The 24,658-nt window shown below is 38.9% G+C and overlaps 2 protein-coding genes and 2 long non-coding RNA genes across 8 annotated transcripts in view; 3 read left to right on the forward strand and 1 right to left on the reverse strand.

The window, feature by feature from the left end:
• Positions 1–7,358: 7,358 nt before the first annotated feature.
• LOC145443614 (uncharacterized) lies at positions 7,359–9,037 on the forward strand. Its single transcript, XR_013916492.1, has 3 exons — positions 7,359–8,295; positions 8,461–8,519; positions 8,643–9,037. It is a non-coding gene; the product is annotated as an uncharacterized LOC145443614 (long non-coding RNA).
• A 2,241-nt stretch (positions 9,038–11,278) lies between these two features.
• LOC145443039 (uncharacterized) lies at positions 11,279–24,525 on the forward strand. 2 transcript variants are annotated; one of them, XR_013916276.1, is made up of 3 exons: positions 11,370–12,060; positions 22,176–22,240; positions 22,623–24,525. It is a non-coding gene; the product is annotated as an uncharacterized LOC145443039 (long non-coding RNA). The 2 variants fall into 2 exon arrangements; XR_013916275.1 differs by having other exon boundaries at positions 11,279–12,060; positions 22,176–24,525.
• LOC145443038 (RWD domain-containing protein 1-like) lies at positions 12,760–14,793 on the forward strand. Its single transcript, XM_080321022.1, has one exon. It carries the CDS (start codon positions 13,388–13,390, stop codon positions 14,054–14,056), a length of 669 nt encoding a protein of 222 aa, XP_080177148.1. The 5' UTR covers positions 12,760–13,387; the 3' UTR covers positions 14,057–14,793.
• The window catches only part of LOC145443036 (unconventional myosin-X-like), a 46,120-nt gene continuing 36,194 nt past the window's right edge, over positions 14,733–24,658 (reverse strand). For all 4 annotated transcript variants that reach the window (XM_080321016.1, XM_080321017.1, XM_080321018.1 and 1 more), the window contains 12 exons: positions 23,981–24,148; positions 23,815–23,922; positions 23,262–23,381; positions 22,663–22,889; positions 21,378–21,585; positions 20,131–20,267; positions 19,169–19,295; positions 19,001–19,113; positions 18,769–18,940; positions 18,022–18,192; positions 16,430–16,605; positions 14,733–15,611 (listed from right to left, as the gene is read on the reverse strand). In XM_080321016.1, the coding sequence (XP_080177142.1) occupies positions 15,461–15,611; positions 16,430–16,605; positions 18,022–18,192; positions 18,769–18,940; positions 19,001–19,113; positions 19,169–19,295; positions 20,131–20,267; positions 21,378–21,585; positions 22,663–22,889; positions 23,262–23,381; positions 23,815–23,922; positions 23,981–24,148 (1,878 nt within the window). In that variant the 3' untranslated portion in view covers positions 14,733–15,460. The remainder of the gene's footprint in view (positions 15,612–16,429; positions 16,606–18,021; positions 18,193–18,768; positions 18,941–19,000; positions 19,114–19,168; positions 19,296–20,130; positions 20,268–21,377; positions 21,586–22,662; positions 22,890–23,261; positions 23,382–23,814; positions 23,923–23,980; positions 24,149–24,658) is intronic.

The following is a 24,658-nucleotide window of genomic DNA, read 5'->3' on the forward strand; positions in this document are numbered from 1 at the left end:
CGAAATTTTATGGGGTTTTGGATAATATCCAAGATGTAGGCTCACTTTGAAGGGTACTTCGTAAAACTTAAATATTGCGCAGTGAGAGTTCGCAAATTCTCGAAGTATTTTTGTTATTTTTATTGCGATAAGTCATTCTGCGGCGCGAAAATGCGTCGTCGGATATAGAGGAAACTAGCAGCGCTCATCAAGACCACTGAAAACAGTACATTTCAACATTTAGTAGCAGTAAATTTCTAGTAAAGTACAAGAAGTGATGATTTCCGAGCGAGTTAAAAAGTAAGTATTGAAGGTATAGTTCGCTCGAAAACCGTAAAACTCTGAAATAGAAGTAGATGCAGTGTAAATAGTTAATCACTTCATTCAGTATAGCGCAATCAGGCCAAACCTATACTTGAGTACTCCAAAGTGTACAAGTACTTCGCTATGTACTCCCTCCACGTAAAAAGTGACTAGAGTTTAGAGTACTTTATCGGTACTTGACAGTTTCAGTTTTAGATAAAATTCAGTAAGACTTTAAATTTTAAAGTAGTTTGAGCTTACGTTTGTATCACCTTGACAAGTAACATTATCAGACATGAAAATGATATTATAACCTAATACAGAAGTTAACACACGTCAATGTGCTTCGGAATTCACGAGAAATTGCTTACTAAGATAAGTATATTCTTGTATACACAATAGTGGAGAGAATCTTTAAAATGTAGTAAGCAGGCCGATGGGTATTCGTTGAGTTGTATAAGCATAAAAAAACATTCCCGCGCGCTCCTAAACCTAACACTTCCTAACCCACCACCACCTAATACTAAGACGCGCGCGGGAATGTTTTTTTATGCTTATACAACTCAACGAATACCCATCGGCCTGCTTACTACATTTTAAAGATTCTCTCCACTATTGTGTATACAAGAATATACTTATCTTAGTAAGCAATTTCTCGTGAATTCCGAAGCACATTGACGTGTGTTAACTTCTGTATTAGGTTATAATATCATTTTCATGTCTGATAATGTTACTTGTCAAGGTGATACAAACGTAAGCTCAAACTACTTTAAAATTTAAAGTCTTACTGAATTTTATCTAAAACTGAAACTGTCAAGTACCGATAAAGTACTCTAAACTCTAGTCACTTTTTACGTGGAGGGAGTACATAGCGAAGTACTTGTACACTTTGGAGTACTCAAGTATAGGTTTGGCCTGATTGCGCTATACTGAATGAAGTGATTAACTATTTACACTGCATCTACTTCTATTTCAGAGTTTTACGGTTTTCGAGCGAACTATACCTTCAATACTTACTTTTTAACTCGCTCGGAAATCATCACTTCTTGTACTTTACTAGAAATTTACTGCTACTAAATGTTGAAATGTACTGTTTTCAGTGGTCTTGATGAGCGCTGCTAGTTTCCTCTATATCCGACGACGCATTTTCGCGCCGCAGAATGACTTATCGCAATAAAAATAACAAAAATACTTCGAGAATTTGCGAACTCTCACTGCGCAATATTTAAGTTTTACGAAGTACCCTTCAAAGTGAGCCTACATCTTGGATATTATCCAAAACCCCATAAAATTTCGCTCCGAGCGAGGAATCCTTTAAAATAAGGTAGAAGCAGTCATTTCCGAGTAAGTAAAACGTTAGTACTCTAGGTCTATTTCTGTTTTATACTGTAGCTATCATGAAGTTGATGTACTCCAATAAGGACTTGAGAGTATTTGGTGCATGTAGGCAAAAAACCTACTTGGGTATTCTCAAGAAGTACGAGTACTTCTATACTTAACAACTCTGAAAGTTAGCGCGGTTTGTGGCATTTGTATGCGATCAAAATTTGCGTGCTTCTCACTTACCTTATGATAGTAGTTTTCCTCTTCTCTACTTTACAAGATTCAGTGTAGAAGTTTAGTGAATGTGTAAGAGTTTAGCAAAAGCAGTTTTTGATGATAGCACTTGTCAAAGTGATACAAACGTAACCTCAAGCTACTTTAAAATATAAAGTCCTAAAAGTAGGTAGTTTCTCCTGAAAAACCGCTAAGTATAGAAGTGTAAATAATCTACAAACATAACCACCTATATTAGTTACTTTTTAATCCCTAATTGTACTTGTATTCCAGCAAAATTACGAATCGTTGAGTATCGAGCGATAGCCTGTATCATACTTGCGGAAAATAGGGATTAAGTACTCGAATGTCAAATTATAGTAAATTGAGTAAACTTGAGAGGTTATTAGTGATTCTGCTGGAGTTTATATGAAGGGAAGTCCTGATAAAACCTTGATTATTTCAGAAAAGAATAGAGGGCTTCTGTCGATATTTTGATAGTCTCCGTCGTACTGTCGGATGTCATGAAATTGTATACATGCCATCTAGTGCTACGCGAAATTTCCAGGCTGGTACTCAATGGTTCTGTTAGTAACTATATGGAATGTATGGGAGTCGAATTGGAGCGTAAAGTATGCTCCTATGGCATAGAGCCCTTCAAAATGAGTCCACATACCTCGTAAAATTCCACTCCAAGCGCTGCGGCTCAGCTCAAGCGAACAAGTATTTCGTACTTTAGGATTCAAATCATCTTTCTTATGATAAATTAACATAGGGAGAATTAATCAGAAAATTTTGTAGAGTACCGTAGGCATCGATACATTGAGTGAAATGGGTTCCCTTATCTTAAATTGAAACTGACAGAATAAATCGAAACAATTTGCAGATTCCCGTAGGCTTCAAGACATAGCTCAGGCTGAGATCATAGCCTAATAACGAGGGCTTCGAGTGGGATGTTATAGGAAGCAAGTTGAATCATTGTAAAAGTGTTGAAACTTAATTACATCTGTGATTCCGTCATTAAAGTTGACTACGCATAGGTACGTGCTACGCTCGCGCAAACAGATTCACGTGAAATCGGTATAGAACTGCGTTAGTTTTAAAGGTGTTCCATCATGAAATGTGTGATGAAATTTCATATGATCCATTGTCATAATGTCCTACACCTGTGAACCAATTTTCAAGTTGCGCATTCAATGTTTAGCATGGTCATTTCGTTATTAAAGTTGATTATGCATAGGTACATGCTACTCTCCCGCAAAAGTCGGTGTCGAACTGCGCTAGTTTTAAAGTTGTTCAATCATGAAATGCGTAACCGAATTTGACATGGTGCATTGTGTTACAACTGCGTACCGAGTTTCAAGGTGGGGAGTCGATTATCAACATGGTAATTTCGTTATTAAAGTTGACTATGTATACTGTATAGGTACGTGCTACGCTACGGACAAATAGATTTAGTCAAAAGTCGGTATAGAACTGCGTTGGTTTTAAAGGTGTTACATCATGAAATGTCTGACGAAATTTGGTATGGTGTATTTTCATTATGTCCTACAACTGCATGCGTACCAAGTTTCAGGGTGGGGATTTGATTATTAGCATGGTACTTCCGTTATTGAAGCTTACTATGTATTAGTACGTGGTACGCTACCGAAAAACAGATTTACGCAAAAGTCTGTAGAGAACTGCGTTAGTTTTAAAGGTGTTACATCATGAAATGTGTGACGAAATTTGATATGGTGCATTGCCATAATGTCCTACAACTACGTATCAAGTTTCGAGTTGGGATTCAATGTTAAGCATGGTATTTCCGTTATTAAAATTGACTATGTATGGGTACGTGTTATTATACGCTCCCACAAAACATATGTACGCAAAAAGTCGATGTAGAGCCGCGTTAGTTTTAAAGTTGTTCCATCATGAAATGTGCGACGGAATCTGGTATGGTGCATTGTTGTAATGTCCTGTAACCGCGTATCAACTTTCAAGGTGGGAATTCAATGTTTAGCATTGTGATTCTGCTATTAAAATTGACTAAGTATAAGTATATGCTATGTTCACGCAAAACAGATATGCGTAAAAGTCGGTATTCGACTGCGTTAGTTTTAAAGGTGTTCCATCATTAGATGCGTGATGAAATTTAGCATGGTGCATTGCGATAATGTCCTACAACTACGTATCAAGTTTCGAGTTGGGATTCAATGTTAAGCATGGTAATTCCGTTATAATAAATATGTATCTAGATGAGAATTAGGAGATTTTCCTTTACTTGATAATGCTTTGCGTGAGCGCTACGGCCTGATAAGATTATAGGTAGGTAGGCCTACATATTGGTAGAAGTTAAGACATGCCAATGTAACTTTCCGCATTTCTGTCTATATCGATTCGGAATCCACCAGAAATTGGTTACTATGTGAGCGAAGTATTCTTGCAAAGCAACAGCACGGGCAAATTTATATTTGTTCGGTATGGACAATATTATAGAACATGATATTTCCACTTGGAGAGAAGACGAAATTTGATGTCATAAGGTAGGTCATTTTACACTATCGTAAATCTCTGTCGCTATAATGCCCGTAATCGAATCAAATTTGACCTGCAATGTATTCTGGGTAACCCTAACAATTTCCTTACGTAGCTGTAGAAATTTGAAAAATTAAAAGTATAAAGAAGGTTTCCATATGGGGCAATCGTTCGCTGAAGCTCCTTTAGATACGTTTTTTAATGTAGTTACACATTCTAGTTGTTTTGATGAAGGAAAAAATCATTCGATATCTCGATACAACTAGTTTAACACGCGTTGATGTAATTTTCCTCATTTGTATGCATAGCCTACGCGAAATTGGTTACCGAATTTTTCGATTAGTTTATGTTCCGTATTTCATTTAAAACTGAAACTGTTAAGTACTAATTAAAGTGTTATAAAATGGGAAAAAGTGTACAAGTAGAATTATTATCATGTCATGAACAAGTAGTTTACAAATTCATACGATTTTTATTGTTGCGTTCCGGGATAAAATGTAATTTTTCGCTCTTTTATTTTTTTATTTTTTCAATAAAATTAGTATTCATTTTACAAAAAACGTCGTGTAAAGATAAAGTACTTGTACATTTCGTAGTGCTCAAGTATAAGTTTTTAAACCATTACCTTGACAAAATTTTCAGAATAGCAAGTTTTGCGTAAAGTCTGTCTTGCATTTAGTGCCGGATCTGAAAGCAAGCAAAGTTTGTGGTATTTGCGCAACATCGAAATTTGTACACTTCACGCTTATCTTATGTCGAAAACATAAGTTAGTTAAAAGTATTTCGAATCATGAGTATGAATAATTTTTAAAAGCCCAAATATGCCGCATTTGTCAAATATTTCGCAGTGAGAGTTAGCAGATTCTTGATGTATTTTTGCTATTTTTCGTTGCGATAAGTCATTCTGCAGCGCGTAAATGCATGATAGGATATAGTTGAAACTGGCGCTGCTCATCGAGGGCATTGAAAAAGTACATTTTAACATTTTAGTATCAGTAAATTTTTAGTGCGCTGTAAATAGATAATCACTTGATTGAGTATATTGCTCCCAAGGCCAAACCAATACTTGAGTACTCTAAAATGAACAAGTACTTCGCTATCGACTCAAAAGGTAGTTTTCTAACTACTCTACAAAATATGTACTGTAAGACTTTGGTACATTGGAAATGTATTTGAGTCTAAAAATATTAATCCCCATAAAACGTACTGGATGTGTGGTTCGAAACCTATACTAATAAGAGGAGCGTGATTGAAAATAGACGGAGGATCACTGGATTAAAGTTTACTGAATACCCCGCAATGTAAAAGTATTATATACTATACAAAATCCGGAGTGTAAAAGTCTTTAGTGCATCGGAATAGTGTAGTTTTCTTTCTACTTTAAAAAAGTCATACGATTTTTCGTGTTGCGTTCCGGGATAAAATGTAATTTACGCGCTTTTTAATTTTATTTTTTATTATTTTCAGTTATCAGGCATAGTTTTCTATTTACTTTACAAGACTCATACGATTTTTCTTGTTGCGTTCCGGGATAAAATGTAATATTTCGCGCTTTTTAATTTTTTAATTTTATTTATTATTTTCAGTTATCTGGCAAACTATACCTTTAATACGTACTTTTTCACTTGTTGGAGATCTGCACTTCCTGTACTTTAGTAGAGATTTAGTGATAATAAAATGTTGGAATGTACTTTTTTCATTGCTCTGGATGAGAGGTGTCAGTTTCATAAACTTATCCGACAGCATCAGGTATAGGCGATGGATAAAGCTATATGCACTATCTAGTAGAGAACCTCTCGAATTGGTATTTTCTAATACCTCATTCCCATAGTTTTCTTAATAAAATTAGTATTCATTTTACGAAAAACGTCGTGTAAAGGTAAAGTACTTGTACATTTCGTAGTGCTCAAGTATGAGTTTTTAAACTATTCACTTGATAAAATTTTCAGAATATCAACTTTTTGCGTAAAGTATCTCGAATTTAATGTTTAGCATACTAATTCTGTTATTAAAATTGACTATGTATGGGTATATGCTATGTTCACGAAAACCAGATATGCGTAAAAGTCGGTATTCGACTGCGATAGTTTCAAAGGTGTTCCATCATTAGATGTGTGATGAAATCTAGCATGGTGCATTGCCATAATGTCCTACAACTACGTATCAAGTTTAGAGTTGGGATTCAATGTTAAGCATGGTAATTCCGTTATTAAAGTTGGCTATTTATGGGTACGTACTATACGCCCCCGCAAAACAGATGTACGCAAAATGTCGATGTAGAGCCGCGTTAGTTTTAAAGTTGTTCCATCATGAAATGTGTAATGGGATTTGGTATGGTGCATTGTTATAATGTCCTATAACCGCGTACCAACTTTCAAGGTGGGAATTCAATGTTTAACACGGTAATTCAAAGTATTTGTCAGTCATCGCAGCACCGCTCATATTGCGCACCATCTATTTATTTCACGGATAACAAATTACTCCTGCTTTTATCAGAGGATACTTTCCTAGGGTTTGCCTATACTAACAGTACTTAGTTTTGATTATTGAAAAATATAGTGATTGAAAATAGATCACTGGATTATAGTTTACAGAAAACTCCACAATTCTATGTGACGTCCTTGCATGCCAACAACCTTCGAACTATTCGCCACCTCATAAACACTTGAGTAGGCCTACATTTGATGCGTGTGGGGAAAACCTAGGTAAATTTTCATATGCATTTAGTTTCCAGCTCTGAAAGCAAGCTTGGTCTATGATCAATAGCAACTTTTGCGTAAACTCCGTTCTATTTCACTTCATACCTACACATTGTAGATAGTCTATTCGAATAATTCGATGTATAATTGAACTTTCCTCTGCATGATCATTAGGGCTACTATTTTTTGTTGCAGGGCAACTTTGTTGAAGCCGAAAGCGGTATTATCTAGCAACAAGGTTTAAATGACTCGCCTCCGGCGTTTATTGACCGTATTACCCGTATTCTCGTCATGCAAAAATTATGCATGCATTAGTATGAATCTCAGATGCAGCAAAGTGTGGTAGACTGCCTGTAAAATGGTGCGAAGCAGCGACTCTAATTTCCCGGCTTATAGCAAACAGCGACGCTGAAATTTTACTTCAGACGCAGCAAAGTGTGTAAGACCGCCTGTAAAAATGGCGCGAAGGTACATTTCTCGGCTTATAACAAATAACGACACTGATTCTACTTCAGATGCAGTAAAGTTAATGCGTTTGGCTATATAAATTGCGCGACTAATTACCCTTATTCTAGTGACATGAAAAGGACTGAATCGTATGAAATGTGGTGACTACAAGAATCGAGCGAAAGCGTTGTTTCACGCCATCTGGTTGTGCTGGATGCGTTTGTGACGTTAACGCTATTACTGATACACTTTGCTCTTTTTTCGAAATAAATGAATATAAATTAATTAGTGATGATGCCATTTCTCAATATTTACAGAGTGTCTGATATATTACGCTCTTTTTTCGAAATAAATGAAAATTAATTAATTATTGATCCGCGAAAATACAAAGTTCTAAATTCACATAAGAATAAGCGAGAATTCCTATTCCCAAAAACAGCTCTATACGCGTTTTCGAAGTAGTCCAATTAGTCCTAAATACACATATTAGAATATTAGTGCTAAATAAACATAATAGAATATCTAACGAAAGTATCATCTAACGTATAATGAATGTTATTAATTTCTCGGAAGCATGGACCGGGCATAGTCCGACGTTAATTATATTATGAGAGTGTTTACATTCTAAATAGCCTGAGGGGCGGTAACAAAGCCAGCCCATCCTACTACTCCCGTCATAGATCAGATTTTCAAAAGTTTGCAGAACAAGTTTTGGGAAGCACAGCTTTATCATTGGCAAGTATTCCGAATGAAGAGACTGACCTTCGGAGATTTCGGCACGAAATCGCAAGGCAAATATTAGACGAATCAGGTAAGGACATCTATATCGAATTAGATCGATGGAAACAGTAGTTCTATATCGATCAACATCATACGTAGTTAATCGGTTTCTTCGATTGTTACAGGGTCATATTTTCTTGTTTTGTTTTGCGAGTAATATATCTATGCTAACGAATCTTATGCATTCCACATTAAGATCCGATCGCCGATATCTGCAGCTTTTGTGCTGACGCATCAACGCTTGATTCATCCTGGGTATGAGTCTTCCATTATTTACTCCAATCATGACAATATTAATTAAAAACATATCATCAATATATCTGAAATATACCTCTGCGATACAATGACCATTTCTATATATCATAAAATGTTTGACAGGAGATGTGCCAAGGATGCAACCGGAAATATCACGCGACATGCGCAAGGGACACAGTTAATGGGAATATATTCTGTCCTATTTGTCAGCCATGGGTGACGACTGGAAATCTCATGAGGATTTTAAAAATAATTCATGTTTCTTTTGCTACAATGCACATATTAAATTCGTTGCATCTTTAACTGGTGACTTATACCTGCTGTATCGATATGTATGATGATTGCTGAGAATTAATATTATTATTATTATTATTATTAATGAGGAGTTTTAAGTGTCGCGTGCCGCCGTTTCCGGCCTTGTGCACCACGGACGTTATCAAGATGATTGCTGACAGTTACCAGATCCAGAAATGAGGTCCGACGTCTGAAACCAGTTTTAGACTTAGTATACTACCTCGCGATCTATAAATGGGGAGTGGTCCTCCGGAAAGGTTGCGAAGTTTGAAACTGTTTTTAAATGTTCTTTACCACCCCTTTTATTTATATATGGCGAAAACGTTCTTCCTACCAATTCTATTAAAGGTGAAAATCGCCATCGCGTGTGGCACATCTGAATTCCCGTATTAGGCAATTACCTACATAATTTACGCTTGGATATATTTCGATGGTTCTCGTCTCCACGCAGGTTCCGAAGGATGAAACTGATTCTTAAAGGTTCTTCGGGAGCCCTTCTATTCATATATGGGGAAAAAGTTATTCCTTCCAGTTCTATTAAAGGTGAAAATCGCCATCGCGTGTGGCACATCTGAATTCCCGTATTAGGCAATTACCTACATAATTTACGCTTGGATATATTTCGATGGTTCTCGTCTCCACGCAGGTTCCGAAGGATGAAACTGATTCTTAAAGGTTCTTCGGGAGCCCTTCTATTCATATATGGGGAAAAAGTTATTCCTTCCAGTTCTATTAGAGGTGAAAATCGCCATCGCGTGTGGCACATCTGAATTCCCGTATTAGGCAATTACCTACATAATTTACGCTTGGATATATTTCGATGGTTCTCGTCTCCACGCAGGTTCCGAAGGATGAAACTGATTTATAAATGTTCTTTGGGACCCCTTCTATTCATATATGGGGAAAAAGTTCTTCCTTCCAGTTCTATTAAAGGTGAAAATCACCATCGCGTGCGGCACATCTGAATTCCCGTATGAGGCAATTACCTACATAATTTACGCTTGGATATATTTCGATGGTTCTCGTCTCCACGCAGGTTCCGAAGGATGAAACTGATTTTTAAATGTTCTTTGGGACCCCTTCTATTCATATATGGGGAAAAAGTTCTTCCTTCCAGTTCTATTAAAGGTGAAAATCACCATCGCGTGTGGCACATCTGAATTCCCGTATGAGGCAATTACCTACATAATTTACGCTTGGATATATTTCGATGGTTCCCGTCTCCACGCAGGTTCCGAAGGATGAAACTGATTTTTAAATGTTCTTCGGAACTGCTTCTATTCATATATGGGGAAAAAGTTCTTCCTTCCAGTTCTATTAAAGGTGAAAATCGCCATCGCGTGTGGCACATCTGAATTCCCGTATCAGGCAATTACCTACATAATTTACGCTTGGATATATTTCGATGGTTCTCGTCTCCACGCAGGTTCCGAAGGATGAAACTGATTTATAAATGTTCTTCGGGACCCCTTCTATTCATATATGGGTAAAAAGTTCTTCCTACCAATGCTATTATAGGTGAAAAACGACATCACATGTCAGTTCGCGTATATTAGGCGCAATATCCGACATAACTTGCGCCTGGATATATTTCGATGGTTCTGATCTCCAAGATGGTTCCGAAATTTGAAAGTGATTTTTAAATTTTATTAGGGACCGCTTCTATTCATATAAGGGTGAAAAGTTCCCCCTACCACATCTGGATTCGGGTACTCAGCAATTTCAGATATAATTTGCAGCTACATATATCTTGATATTTCTCATCTACGGAAAGGTTTCCAAAGATTAATATGACTTTGTAAGTGATATTTAAGTCCATTTCTATTCATAGCAAGGTAAGAAGTTCTTCTTTCTTCGACTGTGATATGTTAAAAACGACATCAAGTCCGACAAATCTGAATTCGTGCATTGGGGAATTTCCGACGTTATATGCGGCTATATATATAATCATTGACTTATATTTTTCAACTGAACAACCACACACAATGTACAATGCGATAAGACACAATGCCATGTAATGAACAGATAGGAGGATGTCGAACGACACGCGGTTGTGATCCTTTTAATTTCACATCCACCTCGGCCTAGAGTCCCCGATGTCACAGTTCTCTTTGATGTTGATCTTTTTTTTTAAGTCGTGGCGCATTCTACTAGTTGTTGCGCATTCCTTGTGAGTGACTTCTTTCGTCGAGGCTTTTTTTCGCCGTAATAACGGTGACAGCGGGGAAGAGGGGCCCAGATAAACCTCCGACGGGTCCCCAGATTGGTAGGCGTTTATCGTCACCACTACGCTATGTCCCCCGCGATATATTTCGTTGGTGCCTCAGCTCCAAGCATCTTCCGAAGTTTGAAACGGCTTTTAATATGTTGTTTAGGATACCTAGTATTCGTCAAAGGATACAAAGCCATTCAACTCTGGCTATAATGTATTAAACACGACATAAATGCAGGTTAAAATTATCTGGCAACCGCTTTTCATAATATTCGAAAATTTTCTAATCTGAAATATATAATGCTCCCATCGTAATAATCAGTGTTTCCCATATGGCGTACTTTTTCTAATAGAATCACGGTGGTATATTTTCCTTCGTTATTCGAATCTGTACTATTCATTGGTCATGTTGATAGTCGCGAGAGGCACGAAAGATTTTTCAGATTCACTTATGAATTTCATCATTCAGTAGTTTAACCTAATACTGTCAAACATACGCTTTTCTCAGAGTCGGCCCATGTGATAAGATTCACTGGTCTGGTAGAGTTGATGAAGTTTTGTTTTCAAAAATTTAGGGCTAGTTATAAATTATGTTGGTGACGTATCTTCGATTGTTAGTATAGTGAGGAGGACACGATTCCAAGTTGGTATTTCTATATGGGGGGCATCATTTTAATGACTGTAGTGTTCCAGTCTGTACTTGAGGGTCTGATTGAAAAGGGCCCTACTGTTGCCCAGTGTTGGGATGACTCGAATCACCTTTTTCGTATGACTTGACTTGACTCGAGTCACATATAGCTAAAATGACTTGACTTGGCGTATCAGAAATGTGGATTGACTTGTGACTCGGAGCAAAATTCACGAGTCAATTTCAAGTCATCGAGTAATCGGTGTCGATATAAATCACTGGATCTTGCATATTTTCGGATTGTTCGCGAACCGCTGGTGTAACCCATGGATGAGAGCGACCAATCATTCTTTGATGGTGCGTTTGACTGAGCCGAGGAGGGTTGGTGCGATGACATGCAAAATAAGGTCAGTCACATGCAAAATAAGGTCAGTCGCGACATGCAACCCTGATATGCCTAACCCACATCCAACCCTAATATCCGTCTCTCCACAGGCAAAAAACAATTTATTTTGACGTTTATAAAATTTGATCGTGTTCATGGGAAACACTTGCTGGTTACATGCGCTTTGTCACCCGCAAAACCCACTTTGTCACCTGCAACACCCTGCTATTCACCTGCAACCCGCTGTGTCACCCGCAAAACCCACTTTGTCACCCGCAAAACCCTGCTATTCACCCGCAAAACCTGCTTCATAACCCGCAAATCCCTGCTATTCACCCTCAAAACCCACTTTGTCACCCGCAAAACCCGCTTTGTCACCCGCAAAACCCTGCTATTCACCCGCAAAACCCGCTTTATCACCCGCAAAACCCTGCTAGTAAACCGCAAAATCCATTTTGCCACCCGCCCTGTGTGGAATCGGTGACCTGTGCAGAGTGTGCTCACACAATGTTTTATTTTATTATTATTTTTTATTACATTACTTCAACTTGGAGAATCATCGCTGCCCACCTGATATATCAGGCAAAACGTACCGAGATTCCAGTAGGGCCACCCGCAAAACCCTCCTAGTCAACCACAAAACCCTGCTATTCACCCGCAAAAATTCGCTTTATCACCCGCAAAACCCTGCTAGTTTTACAGGTTTTGCGGGTTTTACAGCGTCCTATATCAATAGGTGTAAATAATATTGCATGTTATCAATTCGTTTATCTATGCTCTATTTTGGATGGTAGACTAACTATAAACTGAGGCTATGCAATTACTCGCGCAGTTCAATGTGAGCGATGCAGTGCCTTTAACTCTATATTCGTTCATCGGTTCAGAATCGATGACCACTCAATCTGTATTTCAGACAGCTAGCAAAATGCAATGACGTAACGTCAGCAAATGCCTCATACATCGAAAAGGCAACTTGACTTGAATTGTGACTTGACTCGAGTCAACTTTCAAAATCGAATGACTTGACTTTACTCGAGTCAAAATGTGCAATGACTCGTGACTCGAAGGTAGTGACTTGATCCCAACACTGCTATGGCCCCACACATGGAATCGCGCACAGCGCCAAGGAACTTTCAAGATTAATTAAAATCTCTCAAAAAATTGTGCGTCAATTCAAATTGCATGTCGACGGTTGCCAACACATAGCCTACTAATTGAATTACGGGTCCACGGCCGCACAAATCTCTTGAGGCCGCAGGTTGGCCACCCCTGGCATAGACAGTAGACTATTAATATATTCACTTTCCCTTTCCAAGAATATCTATAGCGCATGGTTGCTATAGGCGATCATGGATTACTGTGAGGAACAGGCCACGGAAATGGAAGCCTTGGAATCAATTTATTATGATTCGTTCATAACCTTGTCGAAAGATCCACCTCACTTCCAAATCGAGATTTCTGGAGAGGCTGAAGGCGAGGATTGTTTATCGGTCTGTGTCGCATTTACATTTACTCCAAAGTACCCAGAAGAAGCTCCTCTTTATCAAATACTGGATTGCGATGACATTGATGAGCAAAAACTGGGTTGCATCATAGATTCTGAAATTAATAATAATCTCGGAATGGCCATGATTTTCACCATTGCTTCAGCAGTCCAGGACTTCTTGAATAGCATCAAAGACGAACTCAAGATGAGAGATGAACAAGAGAGAGCCAGAAAAGAAAGAGAGCTACAACAAGAGGAAGAGAAGAAATTTCATGGCACCCCGGTCACGGTTGAATCGTTTCTCATCTGGAAATTGAAATTTGATGAAGAAATGAAGGAGCTGCAGCTGCAAAAAGAAAAGACGTCGGAAAAAATAAAAATGACTGGGAGAGAGCTTTTTCTTTCGGACAAATCTTTGCAACAGGAAGAAATATTAGAAGGGGAGAAACCGGGCGTGACAATTGATGAAAGTTTATTTGAAGACCTAGATTTGGACGATGACCCCGATTTCGATCCCGATAACTTTTTATGATATAAATTCCTGGTAAACATGTCACGATTCTGTTTACTTGATTTGGAAATTTTATCATTCCAGGTTTCTGAATACGGTTTGAATTTTTCTGGTTGAATTATGCCTCCGCAGTTCTGTGACGGTCAGTTGGAATCTGGTTAATCAAGACTGTACAATAGGGTTGTTCATAGATAACTTTTTTTTCAAATTCAACTTGCTTGACCAAACCGTGATGTTGCCGATAAAAACACTACTCACCAATTTTGGGTCGATTCTGACTGGTAGAAGCCGTGCAGTCTTAAATTGAAATTTAACCATTTTTTTTCAAATAGGGTGGCAAATTTCGACGCTATGGTATGACTAAATATTGTGTTCCACGCATGTCTGAAAGGAGTGATGGTTTTTAATTAAAAAAATGGTCGGAATTTCAATGTAAGATTGCATGGCTTCCACTAGTCGGAATTGACCCAAATTTGGTGTGTTCACTAAGCAAGTTGAATTTGCAAAAAAAAATTATTTTAAACCAACCCTACTGTCCAATACTGACTGATGAATCGATGATGTCCATGTTCTTGAACTGCCTGCCTGAATTCCGTAAAATAAAGGAATAGTCCAAAATGAACGGCATATGCCTACTTCGGAACCTGCAGTAGTAGTTAGCCCTGACTTTATTTGTTGTTCAAATCATATAAAGACATTAATTGATCTGCTGATTTATTGGTGTTCGAAAATAGAACAAACAATACAGAATGTAACAAGACTGCTTAGATACAGTCAACGTCAGTCGAGTATGTAAGAAATCGTCTTGGGTCTTTGTTGGAAGAGCTTACAGAATGGAAAATAATCGCTATTGTCTCAGGGCTGGGCACAATGCTGACGAATAGAGTGGTAGTGAGAGTTGATTTTGTTCGAGTGCCGGTACTGGAATCATACGATCCTCACCAATAATATTTTATTGTCAAAAATAATACAGTTTTTGATACTATTTTTCACGATGGAAACCTCGGTTGGTCGTATTGCAGCATGCGAAAAAAAGCTACCACACGGAGCATTTTCAGAAAGTGCAATGAAAATAGGCATGATCAGAATGGTATTAAATTCTCTTTCATGTGATGTAGAGAACTGCTACTGTATTCTTTGTGGTCCCAAAAAGGTGCTTATTTCAACTGTCCGCGTATCTCATAATGTATCACCTTATATAATCAATGTTACTCGACTCGTAATGGAATCACTCAAGTGATCTATTTAGCCGGCCCAAGGGGAATCTTGACCTGATCTGTGGTAAGGCTTGTAAGAACGAAGGGCGTTGAAAAGTGCAGTGAGTCATAGCAAAGTTCTGGCTACATGATAGGTATAAAATAGCATAATAGGTTCTAAATGTGACACGTAAAAATCAGTTTCTGGTTCCACGTTGAGATGAGGTTTTCATCTAGCTTTTCTTCGGACCATGGCTTTTCGGAATGCATTCATTAATTTGATTATTTCCAACACATTCTCCGTCACAAAAATGAATTCACCGCGATTCTCGACCTCGACTCGTAGCTGAGTGTTGCTCGCTGCTCCGAATGAGAGCATTCTGAAAAATGGAATTCAGTCAGTTTCAAGACGACAGTCTTGAGCTGAATCACGCTGAGCCATATGATCCCCTCCGTACATTAGGGTTGTAATCAAGTCATACGATTCCGAGTCAGATTTGACTCGAGTCATTTTGAATTCGCCGCCGAGTCAGTGAATGAATCGTGACCAAGTCCTGTTCACCATCAGCGGTTACTGCATCCCATTCTTGTTGCCAATTTTTTTTTTCGCTCATGGATCATTGATTGGAAATGATTCTAATTGCAGCTAATGATCAAGGCTACTTGAAATGTATTGAAGGTTCAATAGATTTAGTATCGGTGTCGATTACAAAAATGATTTTCCATTTTCATGATAGAAGTCTGTCTGCGAACAATTCTATCTGAAATAGTAATTCAGATTTTGCTTGCAGTAACATTGGTTTGCCGTCACACTGTTCAACCCACTTCATTACAGCTTTGCTTGGGTGATATTGAATGCCTCACATTCATGATGGACCTGTGATAATTCCCTCACCAAACAGTTTGTGGCCCTATTTTTCAACTACCAGTGGGCCTGAAATATAGATCAATATAATTTGGTAACTTGTGCTATAATTCCTGTCTTGGTCTGGAATCATATAACTTGGTCTGGTCCAGCGGAATGACTTGAGTTCAAGTCATGTCAATGTGCAAATTGAATCGAGATGAGTCATTATATCTGCATTCAAGAAAATGAGTCGAGTCATGAAGCAATTGCAGATTCGGGTCACTACTTGAATCATTACCTCCATGCTGTATGTAAGTATCAGTTTCATTGAAGCATTGTGCGGAAGCTCACCCAGAATAAGAGAAGTGTTCTTGGACACTTGGGTTTCCACGTTTATAAACTTTGATGCCGTCGCTCGCAACCCCAATTGTGAGGGAAGAAACCCCAAACTGAGACTCATTGTTGGTCACCGTAAATAGCTTCGACCCGAATCCTGGCCAAGTGCGAGCTAGATTCACATACTCCACCTGTTGAACAGAAATATGATCATAAAATATCGCAATTCTAAGGAGTTATAGCAACACAATTCTAAGGAGATATAGCAACAAGTCAATGCAGACTTACTCTACTTGGCTCGATACAATATTTCTAATGGTCGAATTAACGCAAATTGCCTATAATTTAATTCCTGAAATGTTTCTATGCTCTCAGTTCAATTCAAGCCTAATTTCTGCTTTTACTAAAATTGATACAGCATAATTGTATCGTATTCGGAGCTGATAGCTAATAGGTGATTTCAATCAATCTTGAGATAAACTGAGTAGCTATAATTCTAATTCCCCGCATTTTTCAAAGTGACCACCTCCGATTAACAGCCAAAAGTGTTCAACCCATCATTGTAGTCTGCATTTTGGAACTACTTACTCCCGTACAGATTTTCATGTTCTATTTGCAGTACTTTTGGCATGTCTTAGAAATGTCAACAACACATGATCTGTCCAATGTGTCCATATTAGGGCTGTTCAAAAATGACTTGTGAAATCACCAAAAACTTTTGCTTCAGATTTTATTTTGAACCCCATGAAATTTTTGAGCTGTCTAGAAAAACGATGCGTAACAAACTTGGTTCAATTTCAACCAGTAGAAGCAAAGTTATAGCAGTACAAAATTTTGGATTTGAAAAAAATAGTATTAACGGTACCAGATTCTTTCATTATTACATTACATGTACATCTATCCAGGGTTGTAATGACTTGAGCCATGACTCGTCTCGAGTCATCAGAAAATCGTGACTATATATGAGTATTCACTCGACTTGGACTCGAGTCATTGCGCATGACTCAAGGCTGGGACGGCCAAGACCGACATTTCATTGTAATTACGAAGAATAGAAAAGTAACCACACTATTGGGATTTCGTCTATTGGTACTGTTCTGGTACTTGAAAATACGACCAGAACCTGCTAAAAGTGAGGAATATTAGTATATTATAAATGCAAACCATTCGATATCACCAATCAGAGTTATAAAAAGTGGGTTTAACAAGACTTTAATTTCAAACAATGACTTGAACTCGGACTCGAGTCATAATACCATGACTCCGACTCGACCCTCTGCTTGCTGGCTTGGACTCGGTGGTGAATTGAAATTGACTCTCGAGTAAAAACTATAAAAGTAAGATTGACTTGTGACTCGGCGTCTTGTGACTTGGTTACAACCCTGCAACTATCCACGTAAATAGGCTATCATTATTTCAAATGTAAATATAAAATTTTGAATACCAATCACTTTTACCGGTTGGAATCGAGCCAGATTTGATACGTGCAGAAATAGCCTCGTAAGGATTTCCAAGTCTTGTAATTGAGTGTAAGTTGACGGAGTTACTTCTACTTGAGTACCAAGCCTGACTACTTTGACACAGCGCAACAAAGCCGAGAGACTCACAACCGCAGTGGATTGCCTCATTCCTTTGAGTTTATGCCAACGGTCGGCAATGTTTCCTTGGACGTCTTGAAGTTCTTCTCGGAACAGAGTTTGGCTCATCTCGTCATTTCCGCCTTCTTCCTTGATACGTTTGATTGATTTCCATTTGAGAGAGTTGAGCAGATTGGATGACTGCCAACGAGTGGGAGAGTGAGCTTGTTTCAAATTAATTCATATCAACAAAGACTTGTACAAACCACCGAATTTGCAAAATGTGCGACTAGAACCACGACTCACAAGGCAAAACTCACAACTCGCTCTAGAACTAGCTTTTCAGAACTCTCAACTAGTACTAGAATACACAATCTTTAAAAACATGAAACTAACTGGAATGTAACTATCTCCATTCAAATCCGAAGCAACTCATTCATTTTACTTTATCGGATTAGTTTTCCACATGAACATCAGTACACGTTTGAAATTGGACGGCCTTCGACCCCCACTATTAGTAGTGATGACTGTGAGCTAGCAATGGCTGCAAGAACATCATGCAATAGAACACTGGTATCACGATTGGCGCAAAACAATGACACGTAATTTCTAGTTGTTGTTGTTGTTGTTCTCCAACCAAATTTTTTTTTAATGCTCAACTAGAACTAGAGCTATTCACTTTTCAAAATCTGCAATTAAAACTACTACTCCAAAGACCAGTAGTTGGTTAACTAACTAGATTGGTTGTTTGTACAAGTCTGCTTCCAAAATGACAACCTTCTTTTTTGTGACATTTTGTCCGTCTGCGAAGCCCAGCGAGAGAGAGCCTCTAGCGCTCATTCTTCGATCGGAAATCGTGTTGTGGGGAGATACCGACGGCTTTCCGTTCTCCTGCAGATCGTACGCTTGACGCATTTTGCAAACCGGATAATATTCCTCGATATGCCGACTAAAGCAGCATAAGCAGGATGTTTGAATCGGGGATCAAAAAGCTGAGATAGTGACTCACTCCCAATTAATTTTCTGATAATCTCCGCGTAAGAACTGAATTCGCAGCGCCGCCAGCTGCTTTGTGACATCATCATGCAAGGGATAAAGACCATTGATAACTTGTTCGTGAATCTGGAATGTAACATTTATTGAAGCAAATTTCTTGCTATGCCTACGAGCGGCTTACCTCCTCGAACAGGAAGAGATATTCGATGGAAGTCTCCTTTGCTTCCATCGGATTAAACACGCAATACAGTTTGAAGTACAGAATCCATTGCTTTTCCGATGTGTCGCAATTTGCTGACCCGTTCAACCTGGAAAACGATTTTAGATGGCTGTGGCTCAGAAATGGCTACCAACTTGGGACACGTCCCCTAAACCTAACCCTACCAGATGCCAAATTCACTAAAAGCCGTATATCGCAATTATCAATCAAGTTGAGTTAACATTGATTTTCGAATTCATTAATACAATATTGATGCATCACATTCATAATAAAAATAGTCAATACATTTTTAATACCAATTTCAACATGACGGATTTGTAATGACTGAGTCGCAATTTCTCGTTGACTGGACTTCACTCGAGTCAATTTGTGTGTTGACTTGACTCGTACTCGAGTCATTGTGCAGGACTCGAATAAGTCTTATAGATTGTGTCCAATGTGGACACTGTCCGGTCAATAATTGAAGCAATAATTGAAAAATAGGCCCATAAACTGCCTTTATCTGTCTGAATAAACATGTTTAGAGTGAAAAAAATCAGTATATTACGAATACAGGGCCTTCAATATCAGAACTGAGTTCAACATGACTTTAACTCGGTACTGAATGGTTAAACTATGACTCGGAATCGACCTGTTGCTCTCAGACTAGGACTTGATCAAGTGGCGAATTGAAAATGACCCGAGTCACAACTAGAAAACGTCAATTGATTTGTGACTCGGAACCTCGTGACTTGGTTATAACTCTGCAGCATGCCGAATTCGCCAAGCGTCGTATATCACAATTCACGCTCACAGTCACGTTGATTTTCAAATATATTATCACCATATTGATGCTTCGCTTTCGTAATAGTTATTATATTACATTACATAAATATTACATATCCAAGGCCAAATTCACCGGTGACCACAGAAATCATGCGTACCTTTCAAATTTAGCGATGACGTCGGCCACCACGGCGTTGGATTCAATCGCTTTATCGATGTTCCCCCGGCGTTCGAAAAGAGAGAACGTATTCTTGTTGCCTTCCTGGTCCATCCCACGAAGAAGCTTTTTAACAACCTGCAGGAAAAAAATCTGTTCCGACTCGAAATATATCATTTCATTCGGTGGTTCTTGACCTTTTTGACCTGGCGGACCGGTAAAACTTCAAAACAAATGCTGTGGATCGGTGAATATACAAGATCAAAATCAACCCCACATTCAGGCAAATGTATGCAACTGGAAATGCAATGTTTGAGACTTCAATCCATGCTGAGTTGTTTATATTATATTTTTGGATTTGATATTATGTTTAATTGAAGTGTCCGCAAGGCGAAGCTCGCGAAGTCCTGTTAAAAACTTGATGTTGATTGTTTGGTTTCCTATGACGGAACTGGGACTTTGACTGTGCTGTTTGCTATAGCCTCTATTGTACTGCGAAATATCGCTAGATTGTACTGCTAGAATGGAACCCAGGTGGTTTGAAAGTCTTCGTAGCTTTCCCATATAACTTTTCCAAATTTGGTATAACATTGTGAAGAACACCCTAAGTATGAATTCTATGAATTTTCAATTACGATACCGCGCAGCAAAATATGTTTCAAACCTGAAAATCAGTGGTTCTTAACCTGAATCCCGTGGAACACTGTTGATACCGTGAGCCATTATCAGGGGTTTCCTCGAGGCCAAGACACACACTCGTCGTGTGATGACACACTAATCTTGGCCATTGGCGGTTGTGGGTAAGTAGGCCCCATCGGTGATCAAACTGTTGTGGCGGAACGTCAGGGGTCAGGGGAGGTTGGGCTTCAAAATCGAAACTCGGCTATCTGAAATGGCAAATCTCAGGCCAATTTTGATAAGCTCATTTGTAATTAAGCAATTGGTATCACGCTGTTGAATGTTGACCGAACAATACGATGACACTTTACAAGATGGGGCCTCGCATTTGTGAACAGGTATCTGAAAGGGAACGGCAGAATCCTCACTGATTTCCAATCAATATCGATGGTCATGTTTTCGTTTTCTGCGAAAGTCATATGTTTTAATTGCAGACAGAGTTTTATTTCTTCATTATTGGTATAGTAATGGCTTTTAAGCGTCCAGCATTTTGGAATTGAGATATAAGATTCTAATATATTTGGCACAGACCAGAACCAGAACCACTAGTTTAGTTGAATGGATCCTGACCTCGCCAGCAGTTGTTGCCGAGTTGATTTGAATCTCACAGGTGGCGCCCCCGTAGCAGTAGATGGTCGTGACCAGGCTCCTGCATTCCAAAATAGCCACAATCTCTTCCACAGAAGGTACCTCCATTCGATGGCGTGTTTGCTTGAGAGCATCCATGGCATACTTTGCGTATTGAGCCGCAGGAGACTCGGGATATTTCTCTTGGACCCTGGCAGGAAGGGGTCAAAATAGTCAGCGTTGCTAGTCAACAGGGTTGTAACGACTTGTGTCCTGACTCGACTCGCGTCACAATATTTCGTTGACTCGACTTGAATTAAGTCAATTTGTGTATTGACTCGACTTGTACTCGGGTCATTGCAAATAACAAGTCATACGACTCGAGACATTCTAGTTGACTTGACTCAAGTCTCGTGTATCAGGACCGGTACTTGAAAAATAGACCCGGAAACTGGATTTCATCTATTTGAATGAACATGTTAGGAGTGAGAAAAATGAGCTTGCTTATTATGAATATGAGGCCTTGGATATGACCCGAGAGTTGCACAGAAGTGAGTTGAACCGGATTTGAACTCGATAGTTAACAATAAACACTGACTTTGAAACGGACCCGAGTCTCAACACCATGACTCGGACTCGGCCCGTTGCTCCATGACTTCAACTCGGGCTTGGCTCTGTGTCAAATTGAAAATGACTCGACTTGACTCAAGTCAAAACTATAAAAGTAAATTTGACTTGTGACTCGGTCACAACGCTGCTAGTCAAGTACAAGTAACAACGTAAATTTCTATTCAATAACAGGTAGACGTCGCGAGTCAATACTACTTCAAGTCGAAGCAGAAAATGGAGACCTGAAAAGTTGTCAGGTGGGCAAATTTGATCGAGTGACCGCATACTTTTAAGCATTTAATCCAAAGCGGCCACTTTCAAAATGACAAGGTACATCTGGGCGATGAATGCAAAATGACAAAGGGCGCCACAAATAGGTGGAAGGGTCGAAAATAGGCTCAGATAGCGTGATACGCGAGCTATTTCACGTGGCTATTATGATGATTACACTCGTAGTGATGCAAACTTATGCCAAACTACATTTTACATTAATTGTAAAAAGTAAGCAGTTTTTCTTAAAAACAGTATAGAAGGAAAAAGCTACCGAGTACTCTAGATTAGAAGTATTTCGTTTAATTTTACGAGTACTCAATTAGGTTTTCTTGACTTGTACTACGTAATCAAGTACTCCTGTTTTAGACTTTAGACAGGCTGGGGTGTGCAGCTTAGCTCGGCTGACCTTGCGAGTTGAAACTTGAGATAATGCAGCACTTTTCGAGAGGGGTGATACGCGCAGCACATGCACGCTATCAGATGCCAGTAATGCGGGCACGAGGTCACATGCAGCTGGGACTGCAGTTCTTCGGCGGAGGTGAGAGGCGCTTTGTAGATTGCGGTCTGTTTTATCAGTTGAAGATAGAACTCGTCCTGCAGTGTCGGCAGATGGTGCAGGCATCGCACTATATTCTGAAAATCATTGTCGCAGTTAATAGGGTTGCAATTACACCCCGACTGATATCGAATTTTTAAGCCAATTCTGATAAAACCGGTAACAAGCAGCTTCACCGATATATTCGGCCGATATTCGAAAGATATGCTTCTAGCTCAAGGCACATTTCTGAAACTTGAGATCATTAATTTCAACATGATATGGATCAGAGGTCAGTAGCAAAGTACTTGAACTTTTTTACAGAACTCAAGCAGATTTTCCATAATTCCCTCATTGTCAAAGTTGTAAAACTATAAAAGTAAGAGTGTCCCGTGACTCAAAACCTTGTGACTTGGATACAATCCTTGCGTCAATGACTTGGAGCTGTCACCTATGTGCCACAATCAGACCTGTATCGCAAACGCTTCCTCCTCAATGCTCTGATACGTCTCCGTTTCCATCTGCAGGATGGAGCTGAAGAGACGGATGGCTTCGTCTCGTAGAGTGAAATGATCGTCACGGTGTGGAACCTGATAACATATTGAGTCTGAACTAGAGCTGGGCACAATCCTGTGCATTTGTGATTCGAGTATTAAGCTTCGAATATGATGTGAAAACAGCATGAAAGATGTGGAAAGATCAAATATGTGCCTCTAAAGCAACAGCCAAGAATATAAAGAATGTTCTGCTTCACATAAACATAATTTAGCATTTTTCAACCATGCCTATTCCATTGCACTTTGTGACAATACAGTGGGTTGACAGATATATCATTTCCACTAACATACATAGATTTCTACTCCATGTTTCTTATGTTGCGATACGACTATTGATAAGGAGCATAAAAACTTCATCAGACTACATGATTCCTATCATAAGGATTAATACTCGATTTGACTACTCGAATCATGATGTACAGCCCAAGTCTCAAACACACACACGCACAGAATCAATACCACAAACCTGTTCGTATAAAAGAGGAAGAAGGGGTGATCTGATTGGTTCGGCGGATTGCCGCAAAATGGGATTTTTTTTGTAAAGGAGATCGACATCTTTTTCTTGGTCCACGTCCTGCAATGACAAAGAGTATTGAAAAAGCAGAAAGACAGATGACAAACAAGTGACAAACCCGGAATTTGCCCAAAAGTTGCTCCGTCCGAGTCACAACAATCGTGTTCGAGTCGATGACGTTCTGAATCTCAGAAAACCAGTTCTGAGCATCGTTGAACAATTTTGAGTTTAATCTCAACGTGTGTTTTCGACCGTAAACAACTATTTCCCAGAATCCGGTTGTTTTCTGGAAAATAGTTCGGGTTAGCGAACAGAATTGCGTCTGATGCCAGAAGCAACTATGCCTGTTGGTTCCATATTTTGAGCACCAAAAAAAAGACATTTTCTGCAGGCGAGTAAAGCGAAAGTAGAATTACTACGTTTTAGTGAATTGACGTTTCATATTTCTTTGGTAGTTGCAGGCAAAAGTTAGAAAAACGGACACCAAAATATCAAACCATATGTATTTTTCAGATCCTGCCATGTATGCCTAACGCTTCCCTCAACCTTTACCTAGAAAGAATCATAATTTTGTATTCTATACCACCGTCAAGATGCTGGAAACTGATCCGAGTAATAGACCCGTTGCACACGAGATCGCGCCAGAGAAATTGTGCCAGATACTGGCATATAAAGATGGCCAGATGTTACAGAGAACCTCAAACAATGTTTGCAATAACAATTAAGAAGGTAGGACTGGTAGCACACTAGGACGACGAGAAAATTCTCAGCTTTTCCAAATCCGATTACAATTAGA

This window comes from Botryllus schlosseri, chromosome 7 (genome assembly GCF_051294905.1).
Source record: "Botryllus schlosseri isolate E-star chromosome 7, Bs_hap1, whole genome shotgun sequence".
Lineage (NCBI taxonomy): Eukaryota > Metazoa > Chordata > Ascidiacea > Stolidobranchia > Styelidae > Botryllus > Botryllus schlosseri.

Coding starts and splice junctions, on each gene's coding strand:
- LOC145443038 (XM_080321022.1), top strand. CDS start 13,388: ATGGATTACTGTGAGGAACAGGCCACGGAAATGGAAGCCTTGGAATCA.